This window comes from Mastigoproctus giganteus, chromosome 13 (assembly GCF_048544385.1).
Source record: "Mastigoproctus giganteus isolate SK-2022 chromosome 13, ASM4854438v1, whole genome shotgun sequence".
NCBI classification, from domain to species: domain Eukaryota; kingdom Metazoa; phylum Arthropoda; class Arachnida; order Uropygi; family Thelyphonidae; genus Mastigoproctus; species Mastigoproctus giganteus.
Window position 1 is genome coordinate 88,895,813 of NC_143587.1, and position 18,285 is coordinate 88,914,097.

The window sequence follows — 18,285 nt, forward strand, 5'->3', positions numbered from 1 at the left end:
AATGAGAATTTTGTATTTACATTCACACATGAGGAATAATTTACTTCCCTAAACAATTCCTCGTGTGTGAATGTAAATGCAACATACCTATTCATCCTGCCATGAACTTCAATATATTCATCAAACAGTTTAACTATTGATATCAAGTGGACCAATGAGATATAACCCTTCTACTGTTAATATAATTGAAGAAGTCTTTGCTGCTTTTCTTGGTATTTTTGCAAGAGAATTCTCTTATTCTGCCTTGGCTTTCCTGACATCCTTTGTGAATTTGATTGCAGACTAGTTTATACAAGTATTTACCATAGGCTCTGTATCACCTGATAATTTATATGCATCTCATTCATTTTTCTTCTCTGCCACATATCTCATTATCATCACCTGAAATCCATTTAATTGTATGGCTTAAACAGTATTTCTTGGGTGGTATGAAAAGCCTAGTAGCTTCTATAATTATTTCCCTGAATGCTGCAAATTTTTAATTTGTTGTTGGTAGCATCATTAGTTGGTTCCACTATATAGAATTTAAAAATACGCTGTGATCACTGCAATCTAGTGGTTTTTTTTTTTTTTTTTTTTTTTCTGCAGATTCTTAAGGCATGAAGAATCACCGCTGATGATCAGTATTATATGTTCTCTCTTGTGCCTCTCAAACATGCATAAGAATATATAAGGGTGTGTTATTAAAGCAAAAAAAAAAAAAAAAAATCGCACAAATTAGCTGCAATTGAAATGTGTGCTACAATGCATAAGTATTTAATGGCCAATCAATTGGGGGAAGGCAGGTACTGATAATTTGATGTCATCAGGCAATGACCAGCTGTTCAGCATTTATTAACCTGCTGTATTAATGGGATAGAATTGCAGTGCCAACTTGAAAATTTGGAACATTAATTACATATTACTTATTTCAGGCTCTGACTGGTAACTTGTGGAAACTATAATTCCTAGCCTAAAGTTAACTTACAAATTTCACAAACTGAGAAAGACACATTGGAATATTATTAAATTGCCCTCCTTTCCTTTTTGGCTGTTCATAGTGATCTTTTTAAATTAAAACGATGCCTTTTACACTATTTACATAGTTCAAATTTATGGATTAACTATGGTGTATCTACACCAATATTATATAGTTAATTACCAAAACCGATAAGGATTATGCCTTGTGCATTTCATATTTCAAATGCATTATTACCACACCCTTTGGCATCTCTCATATTGTGGATATAACTTTGCAACTGTGATGGCTTGTTGCATTACCAGGGTACCTGCCTGCCCACTAATGATGAAGCCAAATAGCCTCGAAACGATCCTCTAGGTGGTGGTGGTATCCTCTGAAAATAAATAACAGTAGTCTTCTCTACTAGAACCTTTTACACTACTTATGTAGTTCAAATTTATGGGTTAACTATGGTGTATCTACACTGATATTATATAGTGATCTTTGAAGGAATGAAATACTGTTAAGTAGTTTATTTATTTATTTTTTTTTATCAGTAAAGGGAAAAAAAATGCCAGAATTTCACTTCATTTCAAAATTTTGATGAAAAAAATGAGATAGTTTCTCTACAAATAAGAATTTTGAAAATTCCGAAAAATAGAAATTAGCCTATGAATAAATTTCAGGTCACCAGTGCCATTACATTTAATAATAATAGTGTTACTGGTTGTGAAGGTTGAGTCGAGTTCAGGTGAAACTGTTCTGTAATAGTTTCAGGAAATAAAAAGAATGGTTAGAAATAAAAAAAAAAAAAAAAAAAAATGTTTTTCTGTAATTTGGAATAGCATACATTCGGAAAATACAAAAAGAACATTTATATTAATAATTAGATTTACAATTAATTCCAGCTATTTAATATATCTTTTGTTTAATTTTATAGTCACCCTGTATAAATGTTCCTTATTGGGTAGCTACAGTGGACGAGCTGACTGTTCTCTTTGTTTAACACAACACAGGAAATATCAGTGTGTATGGTGTGGAGATTTTTGTCACTATAGGGATAGCTGCAATAGAGTACCTGATAATATATGTCCTCCTCCTCATATTGACTGGGTGAGTTAATAATTAAATTCAACATATTGTTTTAAAGTAGTTTTAATAATAAAAGGAAAATAATTACTTTACTGGAAAAATTATTTTCTCACTTCTCACTATTGATTATAGTGTAACTCAGCTCCTACATGCAGCTCTCATATCACACTTCCATGACTGAGTGATTTCAGAGTATCACTAAACACTCTCAAGAGATTTTGATTAAATATTATTATTTATTTATATATATATTTTTTTCATTGTAAATGTTATTTTCCTCAGTTTATATTAGAGTAACTTGTTTTCACTAGAAGTAATCGCAGGCCCAGAAAGAAAATGGAGAGTCTGGAAACTCGGGTGATAAAGCTAATCCCAAGGGTCGAAAGAGGCAAACTATAGACTTAGAAAGTTGTCCACCATTGAAGGACTCCAAATCCAGCTTACATGGACTGCTTACATGCACCAACCTGATTATGACTTTTTCACCCCAGTAAGGTTCATGATAGATGCACCTTGAATGGAACATCCATTCTTCTGGATATTTATAGACAATCTACTTGTATTACCATTTTTGATACAGAAATGTTTTGAAAGTGCAGCTGGTTTCCTGTGAATAGCACAAAGGCTTAAATCAGGCAGTCTACTAGTTGATGGTGGAACAATCTGATTCAATTTTCAAACTCATCTCTTTTAGTTGATTTTCAATGAGAAGAAAGTTACTCAGGCAAAAAGAATTATGCCGAAGAAAGGTGGTGAGCTTATCTCCATTTATGGCATCATACTGATATTTAATGTTCCAAACCTTCCTTCATTAGTAAAAGCAGGTTATTGAACTGTTGCATCTGTCCATATATCCCAAATCCAGAAATAAAATGGAGAGTCTGGAAACTCGGGTGATAAAGCTAATCCCAAGGGTCGAAAGAGCTATCTACCATTGAAGGACTGCAATCCAGCTTACATGGAGTTGCACCACCTGATGATGACCTTTTCACCCCAGTGAGGTTGATATACAAATTGGAGCAGTATAGCATTAATGGCAAGTTGCTGCTATTAAGCCTGATATACTGATGAAGGTATATCAGGCTTAATGTCCAAGTTTGCAGACTATACGAAGGTTGGCAAGGTTGTTAACGACAGTACACTACTGCAACAGGATCTGGAAAAGTTGAGCAGATGGGCTGAGAGGTGGCAACTGAAATTTAACATTGACAAATGTAAAGTACTGCATATGGGTAGCAGTAATCCCAGAGTAACGTACCAACTGTGTGGTCCTACACTCAGGGTAGTGGAGAATGAAAAAGACCTGGCGGTAATTTTGCAGTCAGATATGAAGTTTTCTGAGCAGAGCAGACAGGCTGCTAGAGTAGCTCATGGTTCCTGTCAATGATATATAGGAATTTTGCTAGCAGGGATAAGGAGGTGATTTCCCCTGTATAAGGCAATGGTCAGGCCACACCTTGAGTACTGCATACAGGTCTGGAGACCCCATTTTAGGAAGGATGTAGAGCTGCTGGAACAAGTACAGAGAAGGGCAACAAGATTAATGAATGGAACAAAGGGTTTGCTGTACCAAGAAAGGTTTAAGTTCTGCAAATTGCAGCATCTGAGACTAGGCACCTGCAAGGTGATCTGATTGAGTTGTATAAGGGCCTTGAATGGTTTGAGCAAGCTCAGTGCTGACGGGATTCTTTCTCTTACACAGATTGCTCACCCTGGGGGGGACATAAATTCAAATCGAGGAAAGACATTTGTAGAATAGATGTGCAGAAATTTGCCTTTAGCCAGTAGGTGGCTGATTGTTAGAACAACCTTCCATCTGTTGACAACTTAAATAAGTTCAAGGCAGAACTAAACAAACATTTGGAGTGAATGGATGGGTGAAATGGGTGTTTTTTTTTTTTTTTTTTTGGATGATGCTATATAAGCTTGTTTTCTTGCATCCTATGCTAATGCTAATCCAGTCAGATGAGTGTCAGAAATTTGGAGACTATTCAGAAACCCCCATCTGCCAAGGAGACTCGTTGTGGCCAAAGGATCATGATATAGCTGACCGTAGTACTCAGTCTTCACATAGTTCTAACTACAAAGTCAGCCATCCAGATTTCTCTCACCACTTGTGAGGAAGAAAATATGAGGGAAAAAAATGATAGAAAAGAAAATCTCATACCTACAAGTGAGAAAACTGTTACAACAATATATGCCGAAGCCTCCAAAGATTTCACTTAGTGTTTGTTCAAACTGATATATCAATTCCACCAAACACTTCAATTTCTGATTGGCTCAATCATTACTCTTATCTACACAAAATTCTCAAAACACTAGACTACAGATACAAGTAATAATACTGTAGTTGTGATACCATCTACCATGCATACGACTCCTGTAAAAACATTTGTGACAAAACCATTGTGGAAATCCATCCATAGAATAACATGGAAAGATCATTCTGTTCCTCACATCTACAGCTTGATTTCTTTTGCCAGCTGTGTGAACAAAACCTTAGAAAAAGTTGTACAATGTCAGACCTGGTATCTCGAGTCCCAAGACCTATCAATGATAATTAATTTGACTCTTGTAAAAATAGATCATCCTTTGATCTCATGATCAAAGCTGATTGAACATCAAGGGAGTGTTTATCCAAAATGAACATCTCATCATGTACTCCATATATACAGCTCCTCAGTTGTGAAAGGAATTTGTCTCCTAGGTCTAATTTCTGATAGCAAGTGAAATTATATGACATTCTCTGAGCAGTACAAACATGCTGCCAGGACAGCTCAGAGGGCTTTGTCAATGATATACAGAAACTTTGCTAGCAGGGATAAGGAGATGATTATCCCTCTGTACAAGGGCATAGTTAGCTGTATCTTGAGTATTCTATACAGGTCTGGAGGTCTCACTTTGGGAAGGAGGTAGAACTGCTGGAACAAGTGCAGAAAAGGGCAATCAGATTGGTGAAGGGAACAAAAGGGTACTCCTACCTAGAAAGGCTTCAGTTCTGAAAATTGCATCTACTGGAGACTAGGCACCTGCGGGGAGATCTGACTGAGGTGTTAAATGGATGAGTAAGCTGAATACGAATGGCATTCTTCCTCTTGCTAAGACTGCAGACTAAGACTGCTATGAGAAAGCATAAATTTAAGTTGAGGATGGTTACAGGAAACGGCCTCCATAGCCGAGTGGTCAGGAGCTGGAGTGCAGTAGCACATGCTCTTTGAGTAGACTGGGGTTCAAGTCCCTGACTGCCAAGCAAGTCTCTGTCGATCTGCCAACCCACATTGGACCAGCATGGCAGATTATGCTCCATTTCCCTCAGCATGAATTGTTGAGGAGGCTTCCATCCTGCAGTGGGTTGATAATGGCTGCAGTTTACCTTTTTTGTTTTTTTACAGGATGAATGTGCAGAAGTTTTACTTCAGCAAGCAGATGGTTGATTGTTGGAACTGACATCCATCTGTTGTGTGGAAGTGGCTGGTTTGAATAAATTCAAGGAAGAACTAGACAAATGTGTTTTTTTTTTTTTTTCTTTTGTTTTTTTTTTGGCTGATGCTATAAGTTTGCTTTCTTGGGTCATTTCCCACTGCTGCTACTACTAATTCTACTAATTTCTTAGAACATAAGAAGAGCATTTGGAAAGTTTGCAAAAATATGATAGGAAAGAGTAGTGGTGCAATGTTTCTGTACTAAATGTATAACATTTCAAATAGTAACCTACTAAATTTCAGCAATGTCTTTTTTTAATTACAGGATCTGAAGCCAACAAAATTGTGTGAATGAGGAAAGATGGACAAAATCAGTCACCATGCAGTCATCCAATATTTGGTAGGGAAAAAAAGGGACTAATGCCAAAGGCAATTCATAAGGATATATTTAAAACATTGAGGGAAGGACATCCCTTTCTATTGCATAGTGAAGAATTGGGCAGCAGAATTTAAATGAGGGAGGGTTGGCCTTGGAAGACCTTCAATATCCATCACTCCACAAGTTGTTGAGTGTGTGTGTATGATCTGGTGATTAGTGATCAATGAGTGACATTTACATTACCAGTGTTTTGGGAATCTCATCTGAATATGTGTAGCACATATAACAGGTACTTGCCATGAAAAAGGTGTCAGCATGAAGAGTCCCAAAGTTGTTTACATAGATCAAAACACATGGATGAGACTTGGGTCCCTCTCTTTCAGCCAGAGACAAAGTAGCAGTCCAACCTTAGAAACACAGCTCTTCACCCCTCCAAAGAAAGCCAAGTTGATTCCTTCTGCTGGCAGACTGATGGCATCAGTTTTTGGGATGTTGATGGAGTGTTGTTACTGGATTACCTCCAAAAAGGCCACACAGTCACAGGGGCATATCTAGACTTTGTGAGGCATTTACATGAGAACATCAAAGACAAACCCTGAGATAAAATCAGCAAAGGAGTCTTGTTCCATCTGGAAAACATGCCGGCTCACAAATCTTCATTGCCTTGATGATATTGTGATACACATTGGCACTAACAATATTAAGAGTAGGAGATCTGGGAACTTACTGACAAGTACAGGGCAACGTTGGGAAAAGTCACGAGTTTGGATTGAATTTAAAAGTGTCTGCAGTTCTACAAAGAAATGATAGGAGGGAATGTGTTGAGAGCATTGTCAATCAATTCAGCCTTGGAGAGATTGTGCAAGGCTCATGGGGGGGGGGGATTTTCTCACCATGGTCTGTGCTGGTTAACAGGAGAGACTTTTTACAGGGATGGGCTACACTTGAACAGAAGGGGCCAAGAATATTTGCTGATGCTATTGAGGTAGCAATAGGTGAGTCTTAAAACTGCTAGCTTGAGGTGGGTTTCAACTTCAGTTGCCACCTCTCAGCCAGTCTGCTCAACTTTTATAGATCCTGTTGCAGTAGCATACTGTCATTATACTGCCTGATATTCCATCATTAATAAATACAGAAAACAACAATGGACCAACACTGAACCCTAGGGGATTCCACTAATAACATTAGTCCATGAAGAGCAGTGACCATTGATTACCACTCTGTCTTATCTAACACTCAACCATCCCTTTATCCATAGCAGCAATTTGCCTCCAATGCCACACTGCTCCAATTTGTGCAGCAGTCTTCCATGTGCAACAGAATCAAAAGCCTTCCTATGATCCAAGTATATGATATCAAAATTATTCTTTGCATCCAGTTCCTTTGTGACCACATCATAGTATCCAATCAAATTAGTCAAACAAGACTTCCCCTTAACAAACCCCTGCTGTGTCCGAGCTATAACTGAAGTCTTGTCTAGATGATCCTGCAGTGATTCTTTAACCAGTGCCTCAATTCATTTTCCTGGAACAGAAGTTAAACTAACAGGTCTATAATTACTTGTGTTGCCCTTTGATCCTCCTTTGTGAATTGGGGTCACATTTGAACATCTCCAGTCCATGGGTACCTCCCCTGAGTCCAAAGAAGCTCTTTATAATTATGGTTAAGGGTTTGCTTACTTCCTTTGCTGCCTCCTTTAATATAACTTGATAGATCCCATCCACCCTGGGTGCCTTTTTTATGTTTATCTTCAACAATTTCTCTTCCACTTTCCTCTCAGTTATTACAAAATTATCTAGCTCACTGCCAGAGTTTAATGCACCTCTGGCACCCCCCCCCTCACCGAATAACTCCTCATATGTAAATATAGATGCAAAATACTCATTTGGTTTGTTAGCTACCTGAGCAGGATTATCAATAGTTGAACCATTGATATCAAGGTGGATCAATCTGATTCATTCCTTTCCTTCTAGAGTTTACATAAGTAAAGAACTCTTTGCTGTTTTGCTTTGCATCCTTTTCCAGAGATTTCTCGTAATCTGCTTTTGCCTGCCTAACCCCCTTTGTGACTTGATTTCAGACCAGCTTATATCTACCATAGGCTCCTGTGTCACCTGTTAATTTTTATGTATCCTATGCATTTTTTTTCTCTGCCACATCTCATTGGCCCCGGGTGCCAAGCGTTTCCATGGCCAAGTGATTATTGTGTGTATATCGAGCGTTTTTCTTCCCAGCGACTGAGTTTTCCTTTGTTTTCTCTTGCACTTATTAAAATTTTCGGTTAAGTAGCTCTAATTTCTTAAAAGAAATAAGAGAGCCCAGAAGGAGGAAATCACCTTTTTCTTTAATTTAGATAGACTTATTCACCGTACTAACTATGCTTGGCCACAAAGCGGCACTGCTCCTGCCTCCCCGTGGCAGGGCCGGTAATCTGGGTGGTAAGGAGAAACCCCCAGTGCCAAAAGGAGCCATTATGGATAAAAATAATTCTCCACCATTAGAGCCTTCGAGCTTCAGAACAGACACCTACATTAACCATAACTCCAATCGCGACTTAGGGAAATGATCATCCAAAGATACAGAAAACTAATCAGATGGAGCAACCCTGCCCATCATTTTTAATTTTCCACTCCCTCACTAGTCAGCCAATGAGCAAACTCTCTCCCTTCTTGATACAAAAACATCTGGAATGTATTGCAGGATCTCCTGAGACTATCAACAGGTTGCAATCTGGAGACCTGCTAGTGGAAACTACGAACCACAGGCATTCGGAGAAACTTTTACAGTTAACAAACTTTGCTGGCATTCCAGTAAAAATATCTCCTCACGCAACCCTAAATTCATCTAAGGGTGTCATATTCAGCTGGTACCTTTTAAATGTCACAGAGGAAGAAATAACCCAAGCGCTGCAGGTACAAAATGTAATTCGAGCAAAACGTATAATTACTGAAAAAGATAATCAACTTATGCCTACCAGATATATTATTCTCACATTCAATACACCCAACTTATCCTCCTCTGTAAAAGCAGGTTATTTCCTTTGCCATATCTGCCCATACATTCCGAATCCTGTAAGATGTTATAAATGTCAAAAGTATCGCCACTCACAAACTGTATGCAGAGGAGTTCCTGTCTGCCCCAACTGTGGTTCCTCGGATCACATAAAAAGTGACTGTACGACTACAAAAATGACCTGTCCAAATTGCAAAGGTGATCATCCTGCCTATTCCAGAATTTGTGAAAAATGGAAAACTGAGAAAAAAATAGTAAAATACAAAGTTGAGAACAAAGTCAGTTACCAAGAAGCGAGAAGACTAGTTGCACCTACTATGAACAAAAATATTTCTCATCTTAATGCAGTAAAAAAATATCAAACAGTCTCTACTCAAACTGATGTCACAGTTCCTACTAATAAATCAATTTCTGATTGGGCTAGAACTGTCCTCTCTGAGCAACAACCAAATGTACGTAAACAACAACCCAAACTCTCAGACCAAGCAAATAATACTCCTCTGACAATACCAGCGGGATCTCCTCCTCCAATGAGTGCTACCACACCAAATATTACAAATTCAAATATAATGAAAAATATTCAGGACACAATCATGGACACAGATGGCACATCTATACAGGAAGATCCAAATTTAGAAATTCATGCTGAAGAAGAAGAAATGGACAATGGTCAGCCAGTTTTCTTGAAAAAAGATAAACAAAAATTGGATGTCATAAGCCAGTCACCTTCAAAAAACAGTCAAATACAGCTCCAACAATTAAACACAAACAATGTCCTTCATTGTACAATGGAACTGCAGAGGCTTTTGTTGCAACACAGATGATATCCATGATTTAATTAACTGGTATTCTCCAATTGCTCTTTGTCTTCAAGAAACTTACTTAACCTCTCAAATTTCTCCTTCGATAAAGAACTGTTGCCTTTATCGAAACAATCACAATACAGCAAATGCTGCCCACGGTGGTTTAGCAATCCTAATAAATTCAAAGATCCCAACTAAGCATATCCCACTTCAAACTGAAATAGAAGCTGTTGCTGTCCATATAACTCTCCATATTGCAATAACACTAGTCTCAATCTATTTACAGCCAAACCATACTTATTGTTTAAAAGAAGTGGAAGACCTCTTCATAGAGATACCTCCACCTCTCTGTATATTAGGGGACTTTAATGGGCACAATCCCTTATGGTGCACTTCTAAATTAGATAGACTGGGGGGTAGACTCATTGAAAGCCTTTTAGACGCACTAAACCTCGCCATACTGAATACTGGCACGAACACTCACATTTAGCTCCCAACTGGATATACTTCAGCAATAGATCTCTCCATTTGTTCTCCAGTACTGGTCCCGACCATAGAGTGGTATGTTATAAATGAACCTATGGGCAGTGATCACTTCCCAATCGTATGCAAGGTATTGATAGCACAGGCTCCTTTAACTAAGCCCTGCAGGAAATGGAAATTTGCCCAAGCAAACTGGGCAAAATTTCAGTCATCAATCTCTTTCGATGAGAAAAAAATCTGTCCCCAGCCTATTGATGATGTGACAGATTACATCATGTTGCATCTCCTAAATTTGGCCAAAGACACAATACCATTATCAAATCGCCCAAGCCGAAAGCATTATAATTACTGGTGGAATGAGGAATGCACAAAAGGAAAAAATAAAGCCTGGAATTTGTTTTGGCAATATCCAATCACAGCCAATCTGATAAATTATAAGAAATTAAAGGCAAAAGCATGTTTCATACAAAGACAAGCCAAAAAAAGAATCCTGGACCCATTTTGCATCAACAATTAACAGAAACACTGAGAGCAAATTAATTTGAAAAAAAAAATTAGACAGCTTTCTGGTAAGTTTCCAACCATACTGTCTCCGATCCTCTCCTGGAATGGGTGAGATTTATCTAGTCCCTTGGATATAGCTAATGCTTTGGGCAATACTTTTGCTGAAATCTCAGCAACATCAGCTTATACTACATCTTTCCAGGGAAATAAAAACAGTAAAGAATAGCATTCTATTAATTTCCAAACTGCCCTCATTCTACCATATAACAAACCTCTTCAATATTCTGAACTTTTGCATGCCATTAAAACAGCTCCTAATGGTGCCACCGGACCAGATGGGATCTATTATGTCATGCTGCAACATCTTGATGACAAAGCTTTGTGCCCTCCTCCTGGTCTTTTACAATCGTATTTTTTTTTAGAAAATGTTTATCCAGCTTCTTGGCACCACTGTATTGTTTTGGCATTCCTGAAGCCTGGAAAAGATCCATCCAACCCCCATACAAGTTGCCTCAGCAAAATCCTTGAAAATAATTATCCACAGTAGACTCATCTGGATCACTGAGTCACAACATCTAATGAGCCATAGTCAACATGGCTTTTGTCAAAACAGATCATGCTTCGATCTCATGATCAAGGCTGAATTTGCCATTCGCAGTGTCTTCGTTAAATATGAACATCTAGTAATGGTTTCTATAGATATAGAGAAGGCTTTTGACACCACATGACGGCATGGCGTACTTAGTGATCTTTATTCTCTCAGTCTACAGGGCAACCTTCCCATATTTGTTCAGAACTTTCTACACACTTAGATTGTTTCAAATAAGATAACAAAATTACCTCTCTACAACTTTCATTCAGGAAGGTGTTCCTCAGGGATCAGTACTGAGTGCCACTCTTTTTGCTCTTAGAATCGATTCCATCACTAAACAGCTTCCAAACACAGTTCAGATGTACCTTTATGCAGATGACCTTTCCATCTCCTGCCATTCCCAAAACATGAGATCTCTTGAATGGCAGCTTCAGATATCACTCTATAAAATACAACAATGGGCCAGCCTTAACGGCTATCGACTCTCACAACAGAAAACAGTTGTATCCATTTTTGTAGACAAACGCAAACTTCTTCTGGATCCTGAACTTCAAATTTCCAATGTCTCCATCCCAGTCACTACTAACATCAGATTTCTAGGATTAATCCTTGAAAACAAATTAAATTTCTTAGACCATATTAAAAATGTATGTACTTCCTGTTTCAAAAAGTTAAATATACTCAGAACTTTATTTGCCCTAACATGGGGTGCAGATCACACCTCCCTGCTTCGGTTATACAGGGCATTAATCAGAGCTCGTCTCGATTAGGGTGCTCCTGTCTATGATTCTGCCAAAGCAAGTGCTTTGCGTTGGATTGATCCAATTCAGCACAGTGCCTTGAGGATTGCACTTGGGGCTTTCAGAACATCACCACCACATAGTCTCTACATTGATGCCCACGAGCCCCACTAACTTTATATAGGAAACACTATTATTGAAGTATGCTGTCAAGGTACATAGGTGTGCCACCCATCCGATTCAGTAATACCTGTTCAATCTACCATTAGAAAACCTTTTCAGAAATAATCCTAGCATAGTAAAGCCAACTGGTCTTTGCCTTATTGAACTGATGCAAATTTGGCATATTTCCATCCAATCCGTACAACAAGTAACAACTTGTACTCAACCACCATGGGTTCCACCTCCTATACCGACCTGTGACGCTTACCTCAATTCCAGTCAATATCCGGGAAATTAAAATCCCCCATTATAGACCTAATGAATCTGAGGAGTATAATGAGCAATTGTGCAGAGAAATAGAGTGGGCCAGTAAATTAGAGTGTCTTATAATGGGGGATAATTTCCCGGATATTGACTGGAATTTGTGAGTTGGTCACTCACACACTAGCAAGGCGTTTGTGGATTTATTGGATGATTGTTTTCTACAGCAGCATGTTCGGGTGGCAACCACAGGGAGTAATACTCTTGATCTGATTATCAGTAGTGATTCTTCATGCATCAAGAATCTGCAAATAAAGGAACCACTAGGTGTCAGTGATCACTGTGTGCTGAAGTGGAATTTACTCAAAGAGGTAACTACCATCAGGGGTAAAGGGAAGAGTTTTTGCTTTTGTAAAGGTGACTACAGTGGTCTGAGACAGTATTTAAATTCTATACGGGACCAACTGATGATGTTACCAACAAAAAATTCAAAACGGGAAGCATTCAAAGAGTTAACCTTGGAAGCTACTAGGCTTTTCATACCAACAAAGAAATATTGTTCAAGATTTAAGCCTAAATGGATGTCAGATGAACTAATTAGACATGTTTGTTATTTGGTTTTTAGGAGCATTAGCAACTAAGGCCATATTGCTCCGGGGATATGTGGTGGTCATTCCCTGACCTTTCCGTATTTGGTGGTCACGGGCTCGAACTCCAGTCTGATCAAGAAGCGTGTGCTACACACTGCTGCTCCTGCCCACCTGGCTACGGAGGCGCCAATTAGACATGTGACAGAGAAGAAAAATGCATGGGATACATATAAATTAACATGTGATACAGAAGCCTATGACAGATATAAGCTGGTCTGTAACCAAGTTACAAAAGAAGTTAGGCAGGTGAAGGCAGATTCCGAGAAATCTTTGGCAAAGGATGCAAAGAAAAACAAAGAGTTCTTTACTTATGTAAACTCTAGAAGGAAAGGGAAGAATCCAATTGGTCCACTGGATATCGATGGTTCAACTGTTGATGATCCTGCTCAGGTAGCTAACAAACTAAATGAGTATTTTGTATCTACATTCACACATGAGGGGAGGGGGATGCCAGAGGTGTATTTAACTCTGGCAGTAAGCTAAATAATCTTGTAATAACTGAGAGTAAAGTGGAGGAGAAATTGTTGAAGATAAACACAAGAAAGGCACCTGGGGTGGATGGAATCTATCCAGTTATATTAAAGGAGGTAGCAAAGGAAGTAAGCAAACCCTTAGCCATAATTATGAGAGCTTTCCTGGACTCAGGGAGGTACCTGTGGACTGGAGATATGCAGATGTGACCCCAATCCACAAAGGGAGACACGTAATTACAGACCTGTTAGTTTAACTTCTGTTCCAGGGAAATTAATGGAGGCACTGGTTAAAGAAGGATTACAGGATCACCTAGACAAGACTTCAGTTATAGCATGGGTTTGTTAAGGGGAAGTCTTGTTTGACTAATTTTATTGGATACTATGATGTAGTCACAAAGGAACTGGATGTAAAGAATAACTTTGATATCATATATTTGGATCTTAGAAAAGCCTTTGATACTGTTGCACATGGAAGACTGCTGCACAAATTGGAGCAGTGTGGCATTGGAGGCAAATTGCAGCTATGGATAAAGCGATGGTTGAGTGCGAGAAGAGAGAGTGGTAATCAGTGGACACTGCTCTTCGTGGACTAATGTTATTAGTGGAGTTCCTCAAGGTTCAGTGTTGGGTCCATTGTTGTTTTCTGTATTTATAAATGATATCGATGGTATATCAGGCTTAAAGTCCAAGTTTGCAGAAGATACGAAAGCTGGCAGGGTTGTTAATGACACTAATGACAGTACACTGCTGCAACAAGATCTAGAAAAGTTGAGCAGATGGGCTGAGAGGTGACAAATGAAGTTTAACATTGACAAATGTAAATTACTACATATGGGAAGCAGTAATCCCAGAGTAATGTATCAACTCTGTGGTACCACACTGACAGTGGTATAGAATGAAAAGGACCTGGGGGTAATTGTGCAGGAAAATATGAAGTTTACTTAGCAGTGCACATGGTCTGCAAGAGTAGCTCAAGGTGTCTTGTCAATGATATACAGGAATTTTTCTAGCAGGGATAAGGAGGTGGTTATCCCCTTGTATAAGGCAAGGTCAGGCCACACCTTGAGTACTGTATACAAGTCTGGAGGCCTCATTTTAGGAAGGATATAGAGCTGTTGGAATGAGTACAGAGAAGGGCAGCAAGATTAGTGAATGGAATAAAGGGTTGCTCTTATGAAGAAAGGCTTACGTTTTGCAAATCACAGTGTCTGGAGTCTAGGCACCTGCGAGGTGATCTGATTGAGGTGTATAAAGCTTTGAATGGTTTGAGCATGCTCAATACTGATGGGATTCTTCCTCTTGCTCAGAATAATCACCTGAGAGGGCATAAATTCAAATTGAGGAAAGACGGTTGTAGGATAGATGTGCGGAAGTTTGCGTTTAGCCAGCGGATGGTTGATTGTTGGAACATACTTCCATCTGTTGTTGTAGAAGTTGATAGCTTAAATAGATTCTTGGAGCGAGTGGCTGGGTGAAATAAGGGTTTTTTTTTTTTTTTTTTTTGACCGATTCTATATAAGCTTGCTTTCTTACATCATCTGCCTATGCTAATGCTAAACTCTTGAGAATGTCGTTGGTGACAATGCAAATATTCCTGAATTTTTTTAACTTTCTGAAGAAAATTGGAGTTTTTAGTTATTTCTGATTTCAGCCTCTTCTGACATTACAAGAATTTCTCATATATTATTACATATGAATAGGGGCATTATAGCCAAAGTAGCTTAGGCACCATCCAAACCCCCACAACAACAACTTGTCTCATTAGTTCATCTGTCATTCAATTAGGCCTAAACCTTGAACAATATTTATTCGTTGGTATGAAAAGCCTATTCCCACTACAGTTGATCCCACTGTATAGAATTTAAAAACTGTCTCAAACCAAAACCCTTCCCTTTCCTTTCCTTTCCCTTTTCCCCTGATGGTAGAGTAAATCTCCTACCTCTTTGAGTAAATCGCACATCAGCACTCTGTGATCACTGCCACCTAGTGGTTCTTTTATCTGCAGTTTCTTAATGCATGAAGAATCACTACTGATAATCAGATCAAGAGTGTTATTCCCTCTAGTTGCTTCCTGAACATGCAGCTGTAGAAAACAATCATCCAGTAAATCCACAATAGCCTTGCTAGTGTGTGAGCGACCATTCCACAAGTTCCAGCCAATATCTGGGAAATTAAAATCCCCCATTCTAAGACAATAGGATTTACTGGCCCACTCGACTTCTCTGTTCAGTTCATTATACTCATCAGAGTCATTAGGCCTATAGCACACTCCTACTCAAGTTTTCTTTCCCAATACTTATGTCACACCAAACTGACTCGACACTGCACTGTCCATCCATGTCAACTGGCTGAAATTCCTTAGATTTTGTGTTTCTTAACTAATAGCATAACCCCTCCTCACTTCCTATCCTTCCTGTACATGTTGTACTCCCCAAATTCCAATTCTGCATTCCTTATATCTGTGTGCACCACGTCTCTGATATTCCAACAATATCTGCCTTTGATGTTCTGATCAACACCTCAAATTCATTAAATTTATTTACCAACCTCCTAGCATTGGTGTACACGCAAGTATACATACACCTGTTCTTATTCATAGCTACCCTAACACAGTCCATATATTTACTTGTTCCGCGATGACTCCCAGCAGTCTCTGAAATTCCCTGCACCTTGTTTTCCAGCCTGCTGCTCATTCCAATAGAAGCAGTGCAAGAATCACTTTCACCTCTGCCAGCAGCTACTGTTACTCTAACAGTTTTCCTACCCACCTTACATTGCCTCAATAGCATCAGCAAATATTCTTGCACCCTTTCTATTTAAGTGTATCTCATCCCTGTAGAAGCAGTCTCTCCTGTTAACAAGCACAGACCAGGCTGAGAAAAATTCAACCCCTTGAGCCTTGCAAAATCTTTCTGGGGCCGAATTGATTGACAAGGCTCTCATCATATACTCCCTCCTATCGTGTCTGGGTAGAATTGTAGACAATTTCAAATTTAACACTAACTCGTGGCTTTTTTTTCAGCATTGATCTGTACTTATTAAGTAATTCCGCCGGTCTCTTACTCATAAGATCATTAGTGCCAACGTGCACAACAATATTAGCTTTCGTGCTCTTAAAAAATGATATCTGCTCTTCAACATCATCAACCTTTGCCCCTGGCAGACATACCCTTGTCCTGTTCCACTATCCTTCTTTCATAATATATTCCTCATTTCCCTGACAATAGAGTCACCGACAACAACTAGTTCCTGTGGGACCAGCACATTCTGCCTTGGGGATTGCCGCTGTGTTGCCTGATGTTCAAGTGCAAGCTCTGGCGTTGATGTGTGCAGCTGAGAGCTTGACGGGCCCTCAATTTAAATCCTTTGAGGGCATCTACCTTATTCTCCAAGCTCTCATGTAAGCCCATAACAATGCAGAGTTGGCACCTGATTTCCTCACACTCCTTACATTGAGCACACACAAAGACTCTCATCATATACTCCCTCCTATTGCATATCCCTTCACAATATCATGTTCCATTCCTGAATGCTCCACAAACATCAACCATGCAGTACATTTCAAAAGGCTATGATTCAGAGGACAGCCATCCCCTCAGTTCTCCCCTGGGCCACAGCACTCTCACTAGCTTGAGCCTTTTGCTTTTCTACTCTTATCTGAGGCATGATTTTGATTCAATTTCAATTAAAATTTTAAATTCAGTACAATTAAAAATATAACTAAACTTATGTCCCAATGCAGTTATAACCTGTATATATATATTTCAATATTGAGTTGTATCTCCAACTGAGTTACGTTATATGAATTTTGTATCTCCTATCAAGTTATATGTATAAGTTGTAACATTACGTTTGTAAAATCTAAGTCATTATATGTATTGAGTTAAAAAATTACATTTGTAAAATCTCAGTAGTTATAATAGTTAATAAATTTAACTAGACTATGTATATAAAGTGCTTAGCATCATAATACACAGCCATTTCTGAATAAACAGAAAATCTTCTGTTTATTCAGAAATGGCTGTGTATTATGATGCTAAGCACTTTATATACATAGTCTAAATTTGTTCGCAGCTTGAGGCTCTAGCCCTAAATGCGCCTTAGTCTAAATACATCATACACCATCAGGCATCTCTCATATTGTGGAGTTATACTTCATAACTGTTTTTGCCATCATTGCATCACTTGGGTACCTACCCACTCACTGAAGAAGGACCAAATAGTCCTGAAACAGTGCTGTCTGTGTGGTGGTACCTATCTGAGAATAAGTAACATTAGTCTTCTCCTTAGGTGAAGCGTTACTTATTCAAAGTAGTGCAATATCATGGCAACTCGTTGCGAAGGTATTCACAATATGAGATATAACCTAAAACGATGCCACCTTAAAAATTATCTGTTTATTCAGAAATGGCTGTGTATTATGATGCTAAGCACTTTATATACATAGTCTAAATTTGTTCGCAGCTTGAGGCTCTAGCCCTAAATGCGCCTTAGTCTAAATTTAACTATTGATTGCCACCCACATGATTCAAACTCTCATGCTAGCTATCTATGCCAAATCCCTGATTCTGAAAGCTCTATGAATATTACTGTTATACGTTACGATCTACGTGACAAATTAAATTATTAAATCACATAAGTAGTGCTATAATTTATAATTATAATCCTCTGCTGATACTGATTACCCTGCTACAAGTTTCATAGAACCACCAATATCTGCTATATCAATAACGGTGGCAGATTCAAATGCTTTTGTCGATACAATGCTGGCA

At 38.6% G+C, this 18,285-nt stretch overlaps 1 protein-coding gene across 1 annotated transcript in view; it reads left to right on the top strand.

The window, feature by feature from the left end:
- LOC150076249 (plexin-B-like) overlaps positions 1 to 18,285 on the top strand; it is a 705,969-nt gene that overhangs the window by 459,113 nt on the left and 228,571 nt on the right. Inside the window, exon 14 of the mRNA XM_090387297.1 lies at positions 1,881 to 2,053. Within this exon, the coding sequence (XP_090243423.1) occupies positions 1,881 to 2,053 (173 nt within the window). The remainder of the gene's footprint in view (positions 1 to 1,880; positions 2,054 to 18,285) is intronic.